Here is an 18,422-nt window from a genome sequence, read left to right as displayed (position 1 = left end):
GTGCTGTTATTATTACATTTTACAGATGAAACTGAGGCAGAGAGCAGTTGAGCACCTTGCCTAGGGTCTTGTAGCTTGAAGTATATGGGATTGGATTTGAATTTAAGTCTTTCCGATTCCAAGAGTCCAATTTCTATTTGAGTTCAATACCACTAATGTGAAACCCAAAGAATAAGAGTACACAACTAAGCATAATATATCATTTGCCTTAAAAATAATCTGACACTTGAACACAGAATTATCCAAATATTCTTTATGATTTTTCTAACTATCTTTTAGCCACTTTGGCTTGGCCCTTGAGAAAATCCTAGAGGGAACCACCTATAAATAAATAGTACTGAGCTAGACTGAATAGGGGATTCAGTGGAAGCTTAAGATACTTTCTCCAGGGCATGACAAAGATGTTCCAAGTCTTCTTTCACTTGGTGGAACGCCATCTTGATTTCCTGGACTGAATTTAGAACATCTACACGGCAAGTGAAAGGATCATAGTGGATAGAGAAGGGTTTCTGGATCTTCTGAGCGTATTTTCTAACAGGAAAAAAAGAAAGCTCAAGGTCAGTCTCCCATGAACAAACAGAAACTAAAAACAGAAACTATGCTCCCTCCAGGTACCTAGTGATGATATGAGGATGATGATGTTTCTCATAATAAAAATAATAATATTTAAAATATATCGGAAGTGTTTGAGTTCTGTTGTGCTTTTGAAAGTTGAGCAGATACTGAGAAGTAATATGCTATGGTGGATAGAAAGCCACCCTTAATGTTAGGAAGACCTCTGTTCCAGTCCTGCCCATCATACATCGTGGCTAAGTAAGAGAGTTTGCAAGTCACTTACTATAGTGGGTAACAACTCCAGAGGCCACTGCCCTGCCCCTGGGCAGTGCTAGGCAAATTGAAAGACTGAGATTAGACTGAGAAAGTGGAGGAAGGGACAGGAAGTGATGATTTGGTCAAAAGGGACTATAAAAAGTCCTGAACTTCCTGTCCAGGGACTTTGGACCTTGGTTCTTGGACTACTTCTTGGAGGACTTCTCCTGGATCTTTTCCTTTGGACATTGGTGTTGGAGGACTTCACCTTGCGACTTGGCTTTCAGTCTTTTCCTTTGGAGTTCATCTTGGGTGGGTGAATAGCTGGCCTTCCTTTCCTGGATTCTGGAGAGATTGGTTCTAGAGATTCCTGCCTTGGTTTTGGAGGAGGCTACATTAGTAGAACTCTAGCTGAAGATGCCACCAGACATAGGGAAGCCCCTGCAGGGCTGAGCCTCACTTCACTGGAAAGGGCTAATTGGCTTGTTAAAACCTGTCTCTTTAGCTAACTTTTCCATTTTCACTCTTTCTACAACTTTGTAAATAAAGCTACTAAAAGTCATTTTTTACTTTTGGCAACCAATATATTATTTTAGAACTTTCATATTAGCATAAAAACCTAAAATTTATATTCTTACATTAGACTATAAATTGCAGGGAAGGTGTTGACTGTCATTGGTAGGGGGAGTTTCATCACTTGAGAGTTAGCCATACTAATGAAATCAGACATCTAGTTCCTAAAATCCATACTAATTACTATAAAAAACTTTTAAAAGCCTATTGTGGATATTAAAATTAACATTCAAAATATGAAATATTATATTTATGAATATTTTATTAATAATCAAATAACAAAAGAGACTAAGAGGTACTAACCAGCCCGATCCCAGGAACAAAAAAGGAGGGAGGAGTAACAGTCAACTATAAAACAATAACATGACCATGCAAACATGGAGGCACAGGAGAAAGTAAGGGGAATTCTGGGAAATACTAAGGACTAATTGGGGATGAAGTCCAAGGTTCAAAATTTCCATTTGTACACTATTATAGGTAGAATTTTAGATAATATATTCAAAATGCAAAGAAAAAAGATGACATTTCTATATATCTATGTATCTATCAATCCATCCATCCGTCTATCTAGCTATCCATCTGTAGGAAGGAAGTAAGGGATAGAGTAATTTTCATAGATTAGCTTTAAGAGGAAAGGAGGAGAATTTGGATACAAGCCCTAGGAGAAGATTCTAACAAGGAGAAAAGGATCTTGGGAGTTTTTTACTGGAAATTAACAGCCACTCTGAATCTGCCTTTGACTTAGCTAGGAAAGAGGATTTTGCTCTGGCATTTTCACTGGGAATCCTAATTTTGTGGAAAGATTAGTGATTCCTGTGTTGAAGTATCTGCCTTGGAGTATACTACTTTCCCTGAAGTACAGAGACCATCTGCCTGAGATCCATCTGTCAGAAATCCACTTGGTGAAGGTAAAATCCAGAGTTTGGTCATCTGGGACTCAGGGTATTACTAGGAGCAACTCCAGGCTTTAGGTAAAGGCTCAAATACATCTGTGAGTCCTTCCTATCTGTCTTTTTTTTGGTAATCCATATTAATTAGTTTAGTTTATAGTCAGATAGCCAGGTTTTTTGGGTTTTAGAGATAAGGAGTTTAGAGTAGCTTGTGTGAATTCTCAAGGAGAAGAACTAATTCACCATGAGATGAAAATGGGTGGGTGGAGATTAGATATATAGTTTTAGGAAATTGCCTCTCATTTCCCCTTTATTCCTATTATAAAATTAAACTTTGTTTCTAAAGCCAAGGAGTTTGTGCTTTACTGACCTAGGTGGGTGGTTATAGTCTCCCATCCATTTAGGAAGGATTTTTATTTCGCATCCATCTAACTATATATATGCAGAGTGTCTCAAAAGTTTTAGTACATTTTTATTTAAAAAACTAAAAACTTCAGTAAGACTTTTGTGACCCTCTATGTAATAAAGATTGTTGACATTTATCTAGAACCTCAAAATGCATAATGGACTTTATACACCTTATGTTCCACTTTTCTGTTTGTATCTTCAATACAATGCCTGACACATGAGAGGCACTTAATAAATGCTTATACATAATTAAGCTATAGGTTAACATACTTTCAAACTTGGGTTATCTATTGGTGAGCTAAAATGCTAACCAATTCATAAAAGCTGAAATTCTCCGCTTTTTTCTGTTTTGTACTTTGTTATTAGGAATGACTGAGTCATGATGTGAAGAAAAATAGATCAGTAAAAATGGAAGGTATATCTGGCCTTTCCACTCAGTTGGGGAAAATGGCTCAGTTCCTTGACTGTCCATGCCCTCCTGTTCTGACCCACAAACCCACTTCTGGCCTGCCTAAAGGCCACCACTCACCGAAGTTTGTCTTTGCTGTCTTGCAGACTTTCGGACACAAAATAAATGGGCTGGAATGTCTGGTCTTGATAGGGCTGGACAGCGGCAACTTCAGGATCAAATGGCTTGTGTTCTGGCTTACTCGATAAAGCATGCTTAGAATAAAACCAAGGAGCAGAGAGAAGTGATGTATGTGTATTCTCAAACATGGAAATCTTGACTATAGCCTCAGGAGAACCTCAGGCTAAGATGGTCCTAGATCAATAGTTAGAGGGAATGTTAGAGGTCATCTCAACCAATACCTTAATTTGACAGAGGAGGACCCTAGGCAAAAAAAAAAAATGGAATAAGTTATTTGCCTTAGTCACACAGGTGACCAAGTGGCAGATGAGGATATGAAGTCAGGACCTTTGACTCCATATCTAATCACCTTTCCAATGGCCTCAGATTCTAGAACTCATTTTGTCATTAGTTTGTTGAAGGACATTGTACTAGATGCTTCAGGGACTTGGTTTTTTCAATCATTTACCCAGCTAATCAATAAAAAAGCATTTATTATGCACTTATTATGTACCAGACTCTCACTATGTATCAGATATTGCCCTCAGGTGTTCTTAATCTTGTTTTTGGGTCCTGCCTCTCCTTTGACAGTCTAGTGAAGGCTATGGATATTTTCTCAGAATCATGTTTTAAAATGCATAAAATAAAACACACAAATACAAAAAAAAACCCTAATTATATCAAAATACATTTATCACAATTTTTTTGATATAAAAATAATTTTCAAATGTTCAAATACGTCTTTAGACACTTATTGGCTGTGTTATCTTGGACAAGTCAGTTAACCTCTGTTTGCCTTCCTGTCTGACTATCTGAGGCCAGATTTGGGTAGATGTGGACATAGCTATTTCTCAGTTCATAACCCAGAGCCATGATGTTCCAGCCACTTAGTATGTTGTGGATGTGAGATATCAATCAGCTTGTCTCATAATTGACTAAACAATTGTCACAGGAACACCCACAGGATGTTTTTGTTGGTTAGTTGTGTTCAGTCATGTCTAACTCTCGGTGACCTCATTTGTGGTTTTCTTGGCAAATATCCTGGAGTGGTTTGCCATTTCCTTCTCCAGCTTCCTCCAAATGAAGAAATGGAGGCCAATAGGGTGAAATGACTTACCCAGGGTCACATAGCTACTAAGCATCTGATATCAGATTTGAACTTAGGAAGATGAGTCTTCCTGACACCAAGACCAGTGCTCTAACCATTGTACCACCTAAGTGCCCTACCTACAGTGTAGGGGAGCAAAAACAGAATTGGGCTTAGAAAGCTTCCTTTGCTTTTCCTTGCCCACCAGAGATGTAATAACTAATCACAATGTGTTCTCCCCTGAGTCTCTATTCTTCCCCTTTCAACAAATCTATTCACAGCTCTTCTAAAAAGATTTAGTGACATTGGTCCCTGAGTTCTCGCCTCAGAAGGAAAGATGGATTGGCGACCTCATTAAGAGTATTGGCAGGATCATTGACTACAAGAGAGGGGTGGGAAGAAGGGAGGGAAATGAATCATGTAACCATGGGAAAATATTCTAAATCAATTAATTAAATAAAAAATTTCAAGTAAAAATTTTTTAACTCCAAAATAAATAATTTTGATTATGTCAAATAAAAAATCTTTTGCATTAACAAAATAAATGCCAAGTGGATGAGAAAAAAAAGGAGCATTGGCAGGAGTTGCTACCTTCATGTCCCTAAAGTATAGCTGTTCCCCAATTGTGATAACCCCTATAAGGAGACATTACCTAAAAAAAGAAATATGGGGGCAGCTAAATAGCACAGTGGCTAGCACAAATCGGTGTGGAATCAGGAAGACTCACCTTCCTGAGTTCAAATCTAGCTTCAGACACTTCCTAGTTGTGTGACCCTGGAAGAGTTACTTCACTCTGCTTATCTCAGTTTACCCATCTGTAAAATGAACTGGAGAAGGAAATGGTAAACCACTCTAATATCTTTGCCAAGAAAACCTCAAGTAAGGTCACAAAGAGTTAGACATGACTGAAAAACAACTGATAATTAAATGTATTGGGAAAGACTTGTCCTTGCTTTAAAATGGTTAAAATTAAAATGATTTTTTAATGCCTATTATGTTTCTTGATTCCTTGGTGCAGCTGAGTGTACTAAAATCAGCTGCAAGGGACTGTTAAAGGTGGTAGTATAGTCCAGTGGAGAGAGAGCCTCAAAGTCAAAGGACCTGAGTCTGAATTTTGTCTTTACTGATTACTACTTTTGTAATCTTGGGCAAGATTTTTCACTTTCGAATGACTCAGTTTTCTGGTATGTAAAAGAAGGGATTTAGACTGTAGGATCCTTAAAGTCCCTTCTGTCTGTAAATATATGATCCTATGGTCTCAGGTCATCTCATCCAACCCCATTGTTTTATTTACTGTTAAGGAAACATGCCCAGAGAGATAATTTATGACAGCTATTAAGAACAGAGGTGGGACTTGAACCCAGGACCTTGCCTTCAAATTCAAAGGGCTATTTCCTTGTCCCATGCTTAAGCCACACTGCTGTGCCATGAAAGTTTGTGTGTCCTTTTCTTTCCTCTTTTGTTCACATCTCTGATCTCTACTGTCACCTCTTATCTCCTGGTCATTTCTGCCTTTCTTCTCTGTATTTTTCTTTCTTCTTGTTTCTTTTCCTATTCCTTGACCTGTGGCTTCCCCCTGGCTAAGAAAACTTTTCACTGAGTCTCTTCCATGGTTGTCCCTACCCAATGAGGAGGATGCTTCCTTTTGGGCACAAACTTGACTAGTCACAACATGTCTTCACACTTCTACTTTGGTTCTCTGCTTATCTCCCTCCCACCACCCAACCTTTGGGGTTTTGATATTGTTTTTTCAGTTTCTTCTGGATAGATGGATGTTCAGAATAGTTTAGGTTACTGAGTGCTACACGAGTGAGGAGTGACATTATTTGGGCAGCTAGGTGGCACACTGATAGAGCTGGGTTTGGGAGTGGACTCTGAGAGACTCATCTTCCTGAGTTCAAATTTGGCCCCAGGCGCTTACTAGCTTAGTGACCTTGGTCCAGTCACGTCACCCTATTTGTCTGTTTCCTCATCTACAAAATGAGCTGGAGAAGGAAATGGAAAACCACTCCAGTATCTCTACCAAGAGAACTTCAAATGGGGCCATTAATTGGACAACAACAAAAATTATATCATTATTGGTATATTTCAGGGGATTTTAGGAGAAATGGAAAAAGACCTCAGAGATTTTCCAGTTCAATTTTCTTGTTTTACACATGAGGAAAGTGAGTTTCAAGAAGGCTAAATAACTTGCTCAACATCACAAAGGCAATAAGTGTCAAGGTGGGATTTAAACCCAGGTCTTCTAACTTCAGAGCTGATGCCCCACCTGTATGGGGAAGGAGAGGGAGATGCTAAGTGGCACAGTTCTGGGCCTAGAGTCAGGAAGACCTCAGCTTGGATCCAGCTTTGTGACCCTGGGCAGGTCATTTTATCTTTCTGCTTCAGGTTTCTCATATGTAAAATGGTGCTAATAAAATCACCTATCTCCCAGGGTTTTGTGGTGAGGCTCAAAGAAGACAATATTTGTAGAGTACTTAGCACAGTGCCTGGCACCTAGTAGATAACTCTATAAATGTTTACTCCTTTCTCTTTCCTTCCTAGGATCAAAGAATTAGAGCTTTAAGGAATTTATAGGTCATCTGGTCTAACCCTCTCATTTTCTGAATGAGGGTGCTGAATGCCAGAGAGGGTGACTTGTCCATAAGTAGTCACATAAGTAGTAAGTAGGAAAAGGAGGATTCAAACTAAGCATAACTTTGAAAATAATTTTTTTTCTTGTGATGAGATTTGGGTCTAAATTCTTTGATTTCCTGAGGAATTTGATATCAAGACAATTCAGAATCAATCAAATTTATCCAAATGCTATTTTCTATTCTATCTCTGTCTATCTGTCTGTCTCTCTTGCATAAAGGAAATTCTATAGCCTCTCATAACTTTGGAGTCTAGGCAATGAAACCATGCTATTGGTAAAAAATGTATTAGAATGAGGTCCATTTGGTCCTTCCAGTGATCAACCCCCATTGGATGTAGTCCAACTCTCCAGCTGCTTCATACTAAGTTCTGCTCAATGGGGCATATTTATCTCAAGACTCCAGTGTATTAATAATCCTGTAGAAAGCAATGACCACAGCAATGGTATTTAAAGACCCATGAAACCCTGGAGGCAGCATTGGGTGACTCACCCAACTATAGGTTCCAAGACTCTACTCTGCTCCAAATAGAGCATGGCTATGGCTAACGCTTGCCAAGAGTGAACTGCAGGTCATTAGCTTTTACTCTATGGAGACATGAGACCAGGCTGAGTGTTAAAAGGACATGATAAGGAGAATTTGACAGCAATGGCAAAAATAAAATAAAATAAAGGGGAAAACAGAGAATCTCCCTGGGACTCTGCACATGAGGTGGAAACATGAAAAGAAAAGAAAAAAAATCTTCCTCTTGATTTAGATGGACTGGAATCTGACAAGGACTTATTACTTCAGAAACATTTTCTAGAGGTTTGGTTACATTGCTTAGATTCTCCCAGTGTGATGATGAATCTTTCTTAGACATTTTCTGAACCTATTCACGTTTGCATGTGGCTTACATTACTCTGTGAAAATGTGTGTGTGCATTTGTCTGTGTGTGTGTAAGAAAGAGATCTAAAAGAAGACTAAGATATAGATGAGGGAGCAAACTACAGAGACAAAAGCATAGAGAAAGGAGGAGAGGGGAAGGAGGAAAAGAAGAGGAAGACAAGAGCTGGTATAGAGAGAAAGTGATTGGTAGAGAGGGTTTATGTCACGGAGGGATGTAATAAGGAGAAATTTCTCTCATTTTTCAGCATGTGAGGTGTCTATACCCTCTTGTGAGTCCTTAGGAAACTACCCTCATGTTAAAGGTACTCTGGGGCTTCATCCATTCAAAACAATAATTCATGAATCCCCATTGGCATATGTCTTTTAAAAAGAGATCTCTAGTAGTTAAAAGCAGGGATATTTAATGAGATAATTTAGTAAGAAAAGTGGCAATAGGATATTTCCTCCATAAACCTGGGGAACCTTCTCCCACAGATTCATCTGCCATCTTTGAGAGGAGAAAAGATGCAAAGGGAACACATGGAGGAGACAAATATGGAGGAACCACATGAGGCCAGAGTAAATAATATGAAGAAACAGTTTATGTCTCTGAGTAAGCAGAACTGTTAATATCTAATAATAATGTCATCATGCTGCTCTTGAGGGACCCTTGGCATTGGTCTTTTGGGGGCCTGCTCTCCCACTGGATATCATTATATCTATGGTGCTTCTTATCTCTTTGTTGTGCTTTTCTTGCTGCTGCTACCAACTGGGGCTTTAGCTAGAATCCTCAGCAAAGGAACAGAATCTGCCATTTTTCTTTTGACTCTGTGTCCAGAGGCAATGCTAGTCATAATTTTCTACCTCTTTTCTCCAAAAGATTTTGCAAACAACTTCATATTCTAAATTGCTGTGGCTTTTGGCTGCCCTATCTTTCTTTTTGGGAAGGAGGTCAAAGAGTTGCTGGCTAAGATGATTTCTAATTTCTTTTAGTTCCCAGTTGTAGCAATTGATTTATATCATAGGAAATGGTGACAATGTCAGTGTCTGTTCTTTTATCTATTTTCTTTGTTTCAGAATCAACAGCTTATTTAAATGTTCAGGTTAAGGTTGACCCAACTACAGGCTGTAATTTGTTAGTTTCATTCTTTCTCATAATTTGGTATTTCTTTTTTTCTTTATTAAGTAGTTGTATGTAGCTGCTCACTACATAAAAATAGCTGTTTTGGCAATCAATGATTAGGTACTTTATATCTCCTAAAATATAATCAACTTCCTTGTAAAGCTACTTGGTGACTACCACGCCCAGTACCTTCTGACTCTTCTTGAAGGAAATATTCCTGATATGAAGATGTGAGACTTCTGAATAAACTACATGCCTTTGTCCTCTCTTGTTTCTTATTCTTAAACTATGCTTTCCAGTACTGAGTCTTTAACTGTGTTAAAAGATTTAACATCATTTAACAACATTTAACATAAATATGGTTTTATCAATGGAAGTGACACTATAGAAGTTGTGGTCTCATCTTCCTTATTACTACCCTAAGTATTACTAAATCCTTTCCATTTGCTAGTTGAAATCTGACATATATTGTCATCTCTATTTCTTGAAGTCTCCATGAATCAAAGTACATGTTGATCTAGTTTTTAGACTTCTTATTTTTAGACATTTTTAGACTTTCTACCACCTCATTTTCTATAATAGCTGCTGATTCCCAGACTACAGTTTATCTTTATGGTAATGTTTTAACAAATGATTGTCATGAGTTCTGCAATATGAGCTGATTCACCCTCCAGTGAAATGTTTCCTGGATTTGGATGCACAATAAAGCCAACACTGCCAAATCCTTTATTTACCTTTCCCAGAGAATCATTGAACCATCCTTTCATTTAGCTGTACCTTCTTTGAATACAGTTTCATTTATAGCAAGGATTTCAAGGTTGATAAGATTCATTTTCCACAGTAGATTATCCATTTATTGGTGTCTGGATGAGGACTTCAGTTGTTTAGAGCATAATGATAGTCTAAAAACAAGCAACATCTTAAAATTATCTACTTTCTTTTTTCCACTGAGGAAAACATAGTAGTGAGACACATTTTGTATTTGTCTTCATTTCATGAGTGACTCTGGCCAAAGAATTCATCATCAACAAATGTCTAGTTTAAGGGAGATGATCATTTTCATACTTGGCTTCCTTGGCCTCAAGAAAGTAAAGATAATCTGTTACCTTGGCTCTAGTTGAATTATTTCCAGCTTGGTAGAGGCTAGCAGAGCTTCTACTCTTTGAGTATAGCCTTCAAGAACAAGAGTCACTTCACTTGGTGAAGGATTGGCATAATTTTGGAAGGAGGCTGCATTAAAGTTTTTAGGATCTTTGAATGATAGGATTAGATCTGGAAGGGACTTCATAGTCAATCTAGTTCAACTCTCCTATTTTATAGTTGAAAAACAAGTTCTGAGAAGTTACAAGATTAGCTACATAGCTAGTAAATATCAAAGTCAGAATTCAAATTCAGATCTTTCAGACTTCAAGTCCAAAATTCAATCAATGCCTTAAATTCCATTTGGACAGGAATCTTGTACTCTTCTCTAGTACTAAAAACTGTTCTGGGTTTTGCATATATTTTAACACTTCAATGGTTCAATGATCTCCTTGATTGTGGGCATTCTCCTTTGCTGGAGAGTGTGACCTATACAAACATTGTGGGTCCCTTCCACCCTGAGATTTGGTGATCCTGTGATTTTGAAGAATGCAGTATATTACTTGAATGAACACTTTATCACTTTCTTAAGCTAGATATGCAACAAAACAATAAATGAAACCTTGATTTATAGCAGTTGCCTATTCCTGAGGCATAAATGCTCACATTGAAAATTTAATACTGAGAACTATAAGGTTTGACTAGCTCCTGCTTTCACCTTGGGCAAGTCATCTAATCTCCCTGGGCTTCCCTTTTCCCATCTGTAAAGTGAGGGGGTTGAACTACATATATAGCCTCTAAGGTCCCTTCCTACTACGAATACATGATCCTAAGTAATTTGAACTTTGTGGGCCTCAGTTTCCCCTTCTGTAAAAAGAGGGGTATTCAATTACATGGCCTCTGAGGTCACTTTCAGCTCTGGATCTGGATCCTATAAACGGAAGCTCAGAGAAGAAACAATGAATAAATCATTTTACTTCCCTTGGCTTCATTTCCCTCATCTGTAAGGTGAGGGGATTTGGGTAGATAGTCTCTGCGATCGCTTCCAGATCTAGAGCTACGATCCAATGATTCTTAGCTTTAGTTAGGTCTTAAGGAGTAAATAATTGCAACATAATCAATCAATGAACATTAATTACATGTGTCAGACACTAGCTATATTTCAAGTCATTTAACCTAAGCCTCAATCTAAGTAAGACTAGATTCAATCAAAACCAGACTCCCTTCATACTGAGGTGAAGAATTACTACAGAACTTTGAAAGGGAATTCTGCATTAAAGTGTGTAGGCTCATTGAAACATAGGCTTTGATATGCAAGAAATCTCAAAAGTCCATCTAGCACAATTCCCCTAGAGTAGAAAATGGGTGTAATCATACATTTGCTGCCTACCTCACATTAGAAGGACAATGGACACTCCCATTTAAAGAAAGGCTCTTTGCCTCTCCAAAAGCCTGCCCAGAGGTTTCTTCCTGACTTTGATTCATATCCTTGGCATGGATTCTCTTTTATCCCATCAGTTCACAGGGTTATGATCCTGAGCTATTTTTATTCAAAATATAAAACTCTTTTCAGTTCATTGAAATTTTAATAAGGAATTAGAATGAGCCCTCAGTAAAACTAGAATGGAGGCATCCAGGAGCCCAAGACTCTATTTCTTGGCCCTTTCCTTTCTTGAGGGTACGGTGTCAAGAGAGTGCTGCTAAATGTTTAAACAACTGGCTCTCTATGTGGGGAGGGGGGATGTACTGATGACACAGTTTAATAATTCAGTTTAACCTGAATTATGAGCACTTTATCAAGATGAACACTTAATGAAACAAGCCTTGGTTTGTAGCAGTTGTCTGTTTCACGTTGAAAATGTAATAATCCACTCTGGCCAGCACATTCACCCTCAGCTTTAGGCAGCTAGTACCTTCATCACTTATAAAAATCTGCCCTCTGGAAAGCTCTGATAGCAATCATTTCCACCATAGCATGAATTTAAGCTACTATGTGGAGTTCTTTGTTGGAAACTCCCTGCACCAATAAAATTACAGGTCTTTCTCTGATCCCTATCATGATGGGTGTTATCTCTAAAGTTTTGGTTAGGAGGAAGGAGAAGATGATTTTTTGGAAAATCAGTAGGGCTCTGAAAGTTCTCACTCTAATCTCTGACATATAAGCACATAATTGATTTAACAGCTATATTCTCCTGCTAATATCACATGGTTTCAAGTCATGGGATACCACAAACTCTAGAAAATCAAAATCAGAGGTGAGCCAATACAATGGAAAGAGGTCCAATGGGTATAAGTGGACAGCATATTCCTAAAATGACTTGTAAGCATGAAGCAGCATGAAATACAATAGCATACAAATGTATACTTTAAAAAAGAAATAGTCTCTTGCTCCATTCCACTTAATTCAACAGACATTTGCTACATATTTCCCACATGCAACCACAGAGGTTTAGATCCTGGGGACACAGAGGCACAAATAAACAAGCAGCTCTTGCTTTGAAGGAGCTAATCACAGGTAGGCTGCACATCTCATTCTCAGCTACACTGATATCCAAGGAATAATAAAAGATCCTGACCTTGGCCTCACTAAGTTGAGTCAATCCTCTATTTAGAGTTTTTGGAATTTATGGAAGAACATGAATGAATCTCAAAGGAGAAGAAAACATGGACCGATTCCAATGTGCAAGAGCAGTAGGTGCCAAGACCTATAGGAGTATCTTTCACCCTTAATCTCCTTGAGGCTTTGTTTCCTCATTTTCAAAATGAAAAGTTTGGACTAGGTGAAGGGAAAACACATCTGCCTTAGGAGACTACATGGTTTAGTTTTGTGGAGATACTTCCTTATCTTTTTTATTCTTTATTAATAGGAATTAAAGGCAATACCATTTGATGCAATGGTATTAAATTTAAATACAAAATGCAAATACAAACCATCCATAAGGATCCCTGAGGGTCTTATATGGACTTGGAAAAGTACATATTAAGATTATCTATGTTATTGTATCTGTATGTTGTTAAATATTTTCTAACTTAAATTTAAATTTAAATTAAAAAAAATTCTGCAACTGCAGCATGTTTGACATTTCTGCCATAGTCAATGGTGAGCAGACCTGAAGCCAAGGAGACCTCAGATCAGGTTCTGTCTCTGACACATATTTGGCTATATGATTCTGGCAAGTCACTTAACCTCTAACTATTCTGGTCAAATCTCTATGACTATAAGTTGCAGAGAATATGCCAACCAACACTCTATACCAATGAAATCTCAGGACTAGTCCCCAAAAGGATCCACTGGGTCTGCTGGAGAAGGAAATGACAAACCACTTCAGTATCCTTGCCAAGAAAATCCCATGGATAGTTATGGTCCATGAGGTCACAGAGATGGGCACAACTGAATACCTGATCAATAACAGTTCCTATACCAATAACAACAGCTTTAAGATTTGCAGAGTACTTTAAATACATAAAGTCTGTTCTCACAACAAACTTGGGAGATAGGTGCTCTTATTATTCTCATTTTGTAGAACAGGAAACTGAGGCTTGAAGAGGGGGTCACACAATTGCTAAGTGTCTGAGGCAAGATTCAAACCTCTTCCTCACTCCAAGCTTAGCAATTAATGCCACCTCTGGGAGAGGGAAGAGAAAGGAAGGGATATATTACAAAATATAGGTGATGTGGAGAGAAAAGCTAGCAATACAAATGAATATTTTTTAAAAAGAAAAACATCCATTCTTGGGCTCTGGGGAAGCTCCTCTCTGATTGGGCTTGGCTAAGTGGTTAACTTCATTCCCAGTACAGTCATTCTAATGGGAAAGATTGCAAGCATCCTTTTGCATTTTCTGACCCTCTCCCATTCTCTTATTCACAAAGCCAAGACCTTGAGAAATAAGATAAGGGGCCTCAGGGAAATCCAGTCCTTCACCGGCAATTGAATAAACACAGACATTCCAGATTAGAATTGGTCTGTGGCTTTCCAGAACTTTTGAATTCAGAGAGTTTTTGGACAAAATCATTTGCTATTCAGTGATATTTTTTAAAAATGTAATGAGGGCAGCTGCTTGGAGCTTTGTCTTCCTTGACATGTAAAAATGAAGGTCCACTTTAACATACTTTTCATCACTCCCCCCATCTACCCAAAATGGCAGTTTTTAGCAGGCTCCACATTGCTCTCTGGTGGACAAACTGAGCAGTTTGGGGAGACAAGAGTTTGGAAGCAATTTGGGAGTTCTCTGGCAAAGGAAGAGTTGAAAAGAAACTAAATAAGGGGGAGAAAAGTAATTCCTTCTAGTCAGTGATGAATAAATGACAACAATTTAATGACTATTGAATCAATGAATGATGACAACTGACTCAATGAATGAATGATGAATGACAACTATTGAATGGCTGAGTGAATGATGACTATAAATGAATGAATGATGAATGACAATGATGAAATGAATGAATAAAGCATTTATTAGTGATGAATAATGGGAGTAAATGAGGGCTCTGGAATGATAAAGAAGGGCTCTGACAAGATAGAGAATATACTTACTGTCAGCTCCCCATAAGATGAAAGAAGGCCAGCTCCATAAGCTTTGATGGTCCCATTCTGCTTACAGAGACCAAACTCCACAGTAAACCAATAGAGCTGGTCATGAAAAAGAGAAAAATAATATGGTCAAGACAAAATCTTTCAGGAATTACATTAGAGAATGGGAAGATACCATGGGATTTTGAAAGAATATTACAGTTGGAAATGACCCCTCCATTTTTCTAAGTACTCATCCCCCTTTTGGTTGACCTCTCCTTTGTGCTCCTCAAATTATAAAGAGGGTGGCATAGTGGATAAAGTGTTGGACTTGAGGCCAGGAAGATCTGATGAGTTCAAATTCCACTTCAGCCTCTTCCCAGTTGTATAACCCTGGTCAAGTCAGTTGAACTTTCTCTGGACTTCAGTTTCTTTCTTTGTAAAAGAAGGGGATTGCACTAGATGACCTCTCAAGTCTCTTCTAGATCTAAAACTATGATCCTATGATTGGATCCATTATTTCAGTGGTAGAGGGAACTTCCAGAAAAGGAAATACTCTCTACCTATTCAGCTTGGTACCTTGTCTGAAATGTATAGTCTTTGTAACTTAGAGGGCGGACCACCTATAAGTTAAGTATTTTTGTCCCGGAGCACATAAGGGGCTTTCTTATGCATAACAATTACCTGATAAACATTTACTGAATCAAATTGAATTATATTTGTCCCTAGTTGCCTTCAGGGCAGGACACTTTCCTCACCATTTTCATGTTTATCCATTCCCCAGAGTTGGGCTTATTCCTCAGACCCTTTTTCTACTGATTCAAGTCCTACTCATTCTTCAAGTTCTGGTCTAAATCCTGATTCTTCTATGAAATCTTTCCTAACAGCTCCAGTCTACAATAATTTCTCCTTACTCTGACCCACTACACACACGATGTGCAATAATTATAGCTGACATTTGTAGAGCATCCGTAAAAATGAGGAGTTTGGTCCAGATGATGTAAGCTTCCATCTAAGCTTTTAGAGATGCTTCCATCTCTAAAAAACATTATGTCTTTCTTTGGTTTGATTTTTACACCTTTTAACACATGGCAGTGTTAAACTAGAATCTCCAAACAGAATTGACCTATTAACCCCTATTCAAAGTTCAAAATATCCAATTACTCTAGACATTGGATAGGTACAGAGAATACACTCTTCCACTTTCCCACCACCGTCACCATTTTAGGGAGAGAATCATCTTATATTTCAATAGCACATTTCTACTTTTTGAAAAACCTTTATGTTCCATCTTAGAATAAATACTAAGCATTGATTCTGAGGCAGAAGGGTGGTATGTGCTAAACAAATGACTTGCCCAGGATTACATTAGCTAGGGAGCATTTGCAGCTAAATTTGAACTTAGGACTTCCTGTCTGCCAGCCTGGTACTCTATCCACTGAACCATCTAGGTGCTCCTGATTTCTACTTTCCAAATTAATTTCCAGAAATGTTGAAATGAAGGCTGAGATACAAAGTCCTTCACAACTCTTGTTCCTGATGTGTAAGCCAAATAGTGATTCTCAACTCTAACTTTGCCCTCGATATCCTTGAGTATCTAGTTAATTATCCCGATCTGAGTTTATGAAAACATTTCCTTAATTAGAATTCATTTAAAAGAGCATTCTAGTTTTCTTTTAATGACAGTCTTTTGAAAGACTAAACATTATTGCAATGAAGATGAGTCAAGAGAACTTTAGGTAGTGGCCACCAGGGGCATTCCATCATGCATTCTAATTGTCTTCATTTGCTTCTTTCTCCTTTGATTGAACCAGAAGCTAAATGTGTATCAGAGCTATTCATGTTAACTCACTCTTGCTGTATCTCAGATATATCAGATAACTTGTAAGGACTCTTTCTGTTCACAGTCTTCTCATCACCATGGTCAGATTTCAGGATAATTGAACCACTCTCTTTAAATTCACTTAGAAAATGAAATTAGACTTGACAAGTCAAGGGGGAATTGACCCAAGTTGCCATTTTGTTTTCAGGTTCATGAGTGAGGAAGCAGGACGAAGTAGAAGAAAGAACATTAGTTTAGAGTCAAAGAGTATCTGATTCAAAGACCCAACTGTACTATTGCAAAGCTGTATGGCTATGACTAGATCATCTCTTGTCTCTGGGTCTCAGTTGCTTCATCTATGAAAATAACATAATAATCCTGGCATCATTCCTTTCTAGTTTACTAGGAGCAAAACATTACACTGATATGAGCTAGAATTACCAGATAAAATTGGATTTCTGTAGCAGAGTAAATGTGCAATAATCACACCAGCATAAAATCAGACTTTCATCTGGAAAAATGAGAAAAGCCAAGTAACTTCTTTTTTAAAGAATAAATGCTTGCTAAGGTAGTAGTAAATATGAAATCCAGGTCAGATGTTCATAACCTTGACTATAGCGAAAAGTTGAATAGTGTTGAAGATTGGGGACCTCTCAGTAATCTGAAGTTATGGAATGAGTGATGAATTTGCTATTAGAGGACCTGGGTTCAATTCCTATCTTTAACTCTTTTGTGTGGCCTTGGACAGGTCACATGACTTCCCTGGGCCTCAGTTTCCTTATCTGCAAAATAAAAGTGTTGGATTTAATGCCTTCTGAGGTCCTTTAGAAGTTCTGAGCTATGAATCTTAATGTTTTCATGTTACTAATTCTCATCATAGAATCATGGATCTAAAGCTAAGAGGAAACTTGGTCATGCCCCATTAGTCATCTCTAAGTCATCATGCTTTTATAGAACCGGAGTCACTTGAGAGGCTGGGCCTAGAAACACTTAAGAAAGAACTGTCTAGGGCAAGAGGGCAGAGGAGAAACCTCATCTTTACTTTGCTGAGTTACATCTCCTTTCTCCCTTTCTCCTATGGCCAGAGGAGGAGGTTATGAGCTTCAAATGATCAAGAAAATATTGAATTTCCTATCTTCCCAATGGTGTCCTAACAGCATTCCCAGATCAATTGATGCTATTTTCTGCACAAGAAGAGATTGGATGTCATTGTATCATTCCACAAAGGGGCCAGTCAAGAAGTGCGAAGATGCCTAAGGGAAACTTCACCCTAAGAAGAAGAATAAAGGTCCTCTAGTAACCTGAAGCTCTGAGTTTCCCTTCGCCACACATCCTTTCTAAGCTTGAGACCCCCTTTTCCTATGTACATTCTCTTGTGGGAGGGTGCGTCGCAAACTTTGGGGAGCATGTTTTATAATAACATGTTACTTTTTATCTGATTAAACAGCCCTTTCTAAAAGCTACTTGAGGCAAGCTGACTTAAGGTTTCTCAGATAGGTTTTCTTGGGAATAAAGCACAAAATATTGGGGACTTAAGTCAACAGCATTAGAGAATCACCCCCTCCCCACCCAGTTCCTTGAAGGTACCTCTAGAGATCAGAAAAGGGAATATAGCCTTGTTCTAGGACCTGAGATTTATCTGTGAAAGTAGGACTTTGGAGGAGGACTTTCAGAGCCTATATGAATTACATCTATTTATATATTAATGTGCTGGTGGAGTAACAGCCTCTGAGTCAAGAAGACTTGAGTTCTACCATAAACTGACTATGTAACTTTCAGCAAGTCATCCAGTTTTTTGGCAATCCCAAGCAATTCACTCAAATTGTAAGATGCAGAGAGAAGTTGCCAATCTGCATTGATAATGGTAGTTTCCTTAATTAAGATTTTCCTATGTTGATATTTCAGATTTAGTTCCTCTCTGTGTCTCTGTCTCTGTCTCTCTGTGTCTCTGTCTCTGTCTCTCTTTCTCTATCTCTATCTCTATCTCTCTCTATCTCCCTTCCCCTCCCCTCCCCTCCCCTCCCCTCCCCTCTCCTCTCCTCTCCTCTCC

At 38.2% G+C, this 18,422-nt stretch overlaps 1 protein-coding gene across 1 annotated transcript in view; it reads right to left on the bottom strand.

Moving 5' to 3' along the window:
• Positions 1 to 309: 309 nt before the first annotated feature.
• The window catches only part of LOC123248657 (tyrosine 3-monooxygenase-like), a 57,382-nt gene continuing 39,269 nt past the window's right edge, over positions 310 to 18,422 (bottom strand). Inside the window, 3 exon segments of the mRNA XM_044677503.1 lie at positions 310 to 531; positions 3,211 to 3,344; positions 14,575 to 14,670. Of these exon segments, the coding sequence (XP_044533438.1) occupies positions 372 to 531; positions 3,211 to 3,344; positions 14,575 to 14,670 (390 nt within the window). The 3' untranslated portion in view covers positions 310 to 371.

The sequence above is a fragment of the Gracilinanus agilis genome, chromosome 5 (genome assembly GCF_016433145.1).
Source record: "Gracilinanus agilis isolate LMUSP501 chromosome 5, AgileGrace, whole genome shotgun sequence".
In the NCBI taxonomy this organism is placed as follows: Eukaryota; Metazoa; Chordata; class Mammalia; order Didelphimorphia; family Didelphidae; genus Gracilinanus; species Gracilinanus agilis.
Note: the sequence above shows the minus strand (reverse complement) of the source record. Positions and strands in the feature narration are given on the sequence as shown.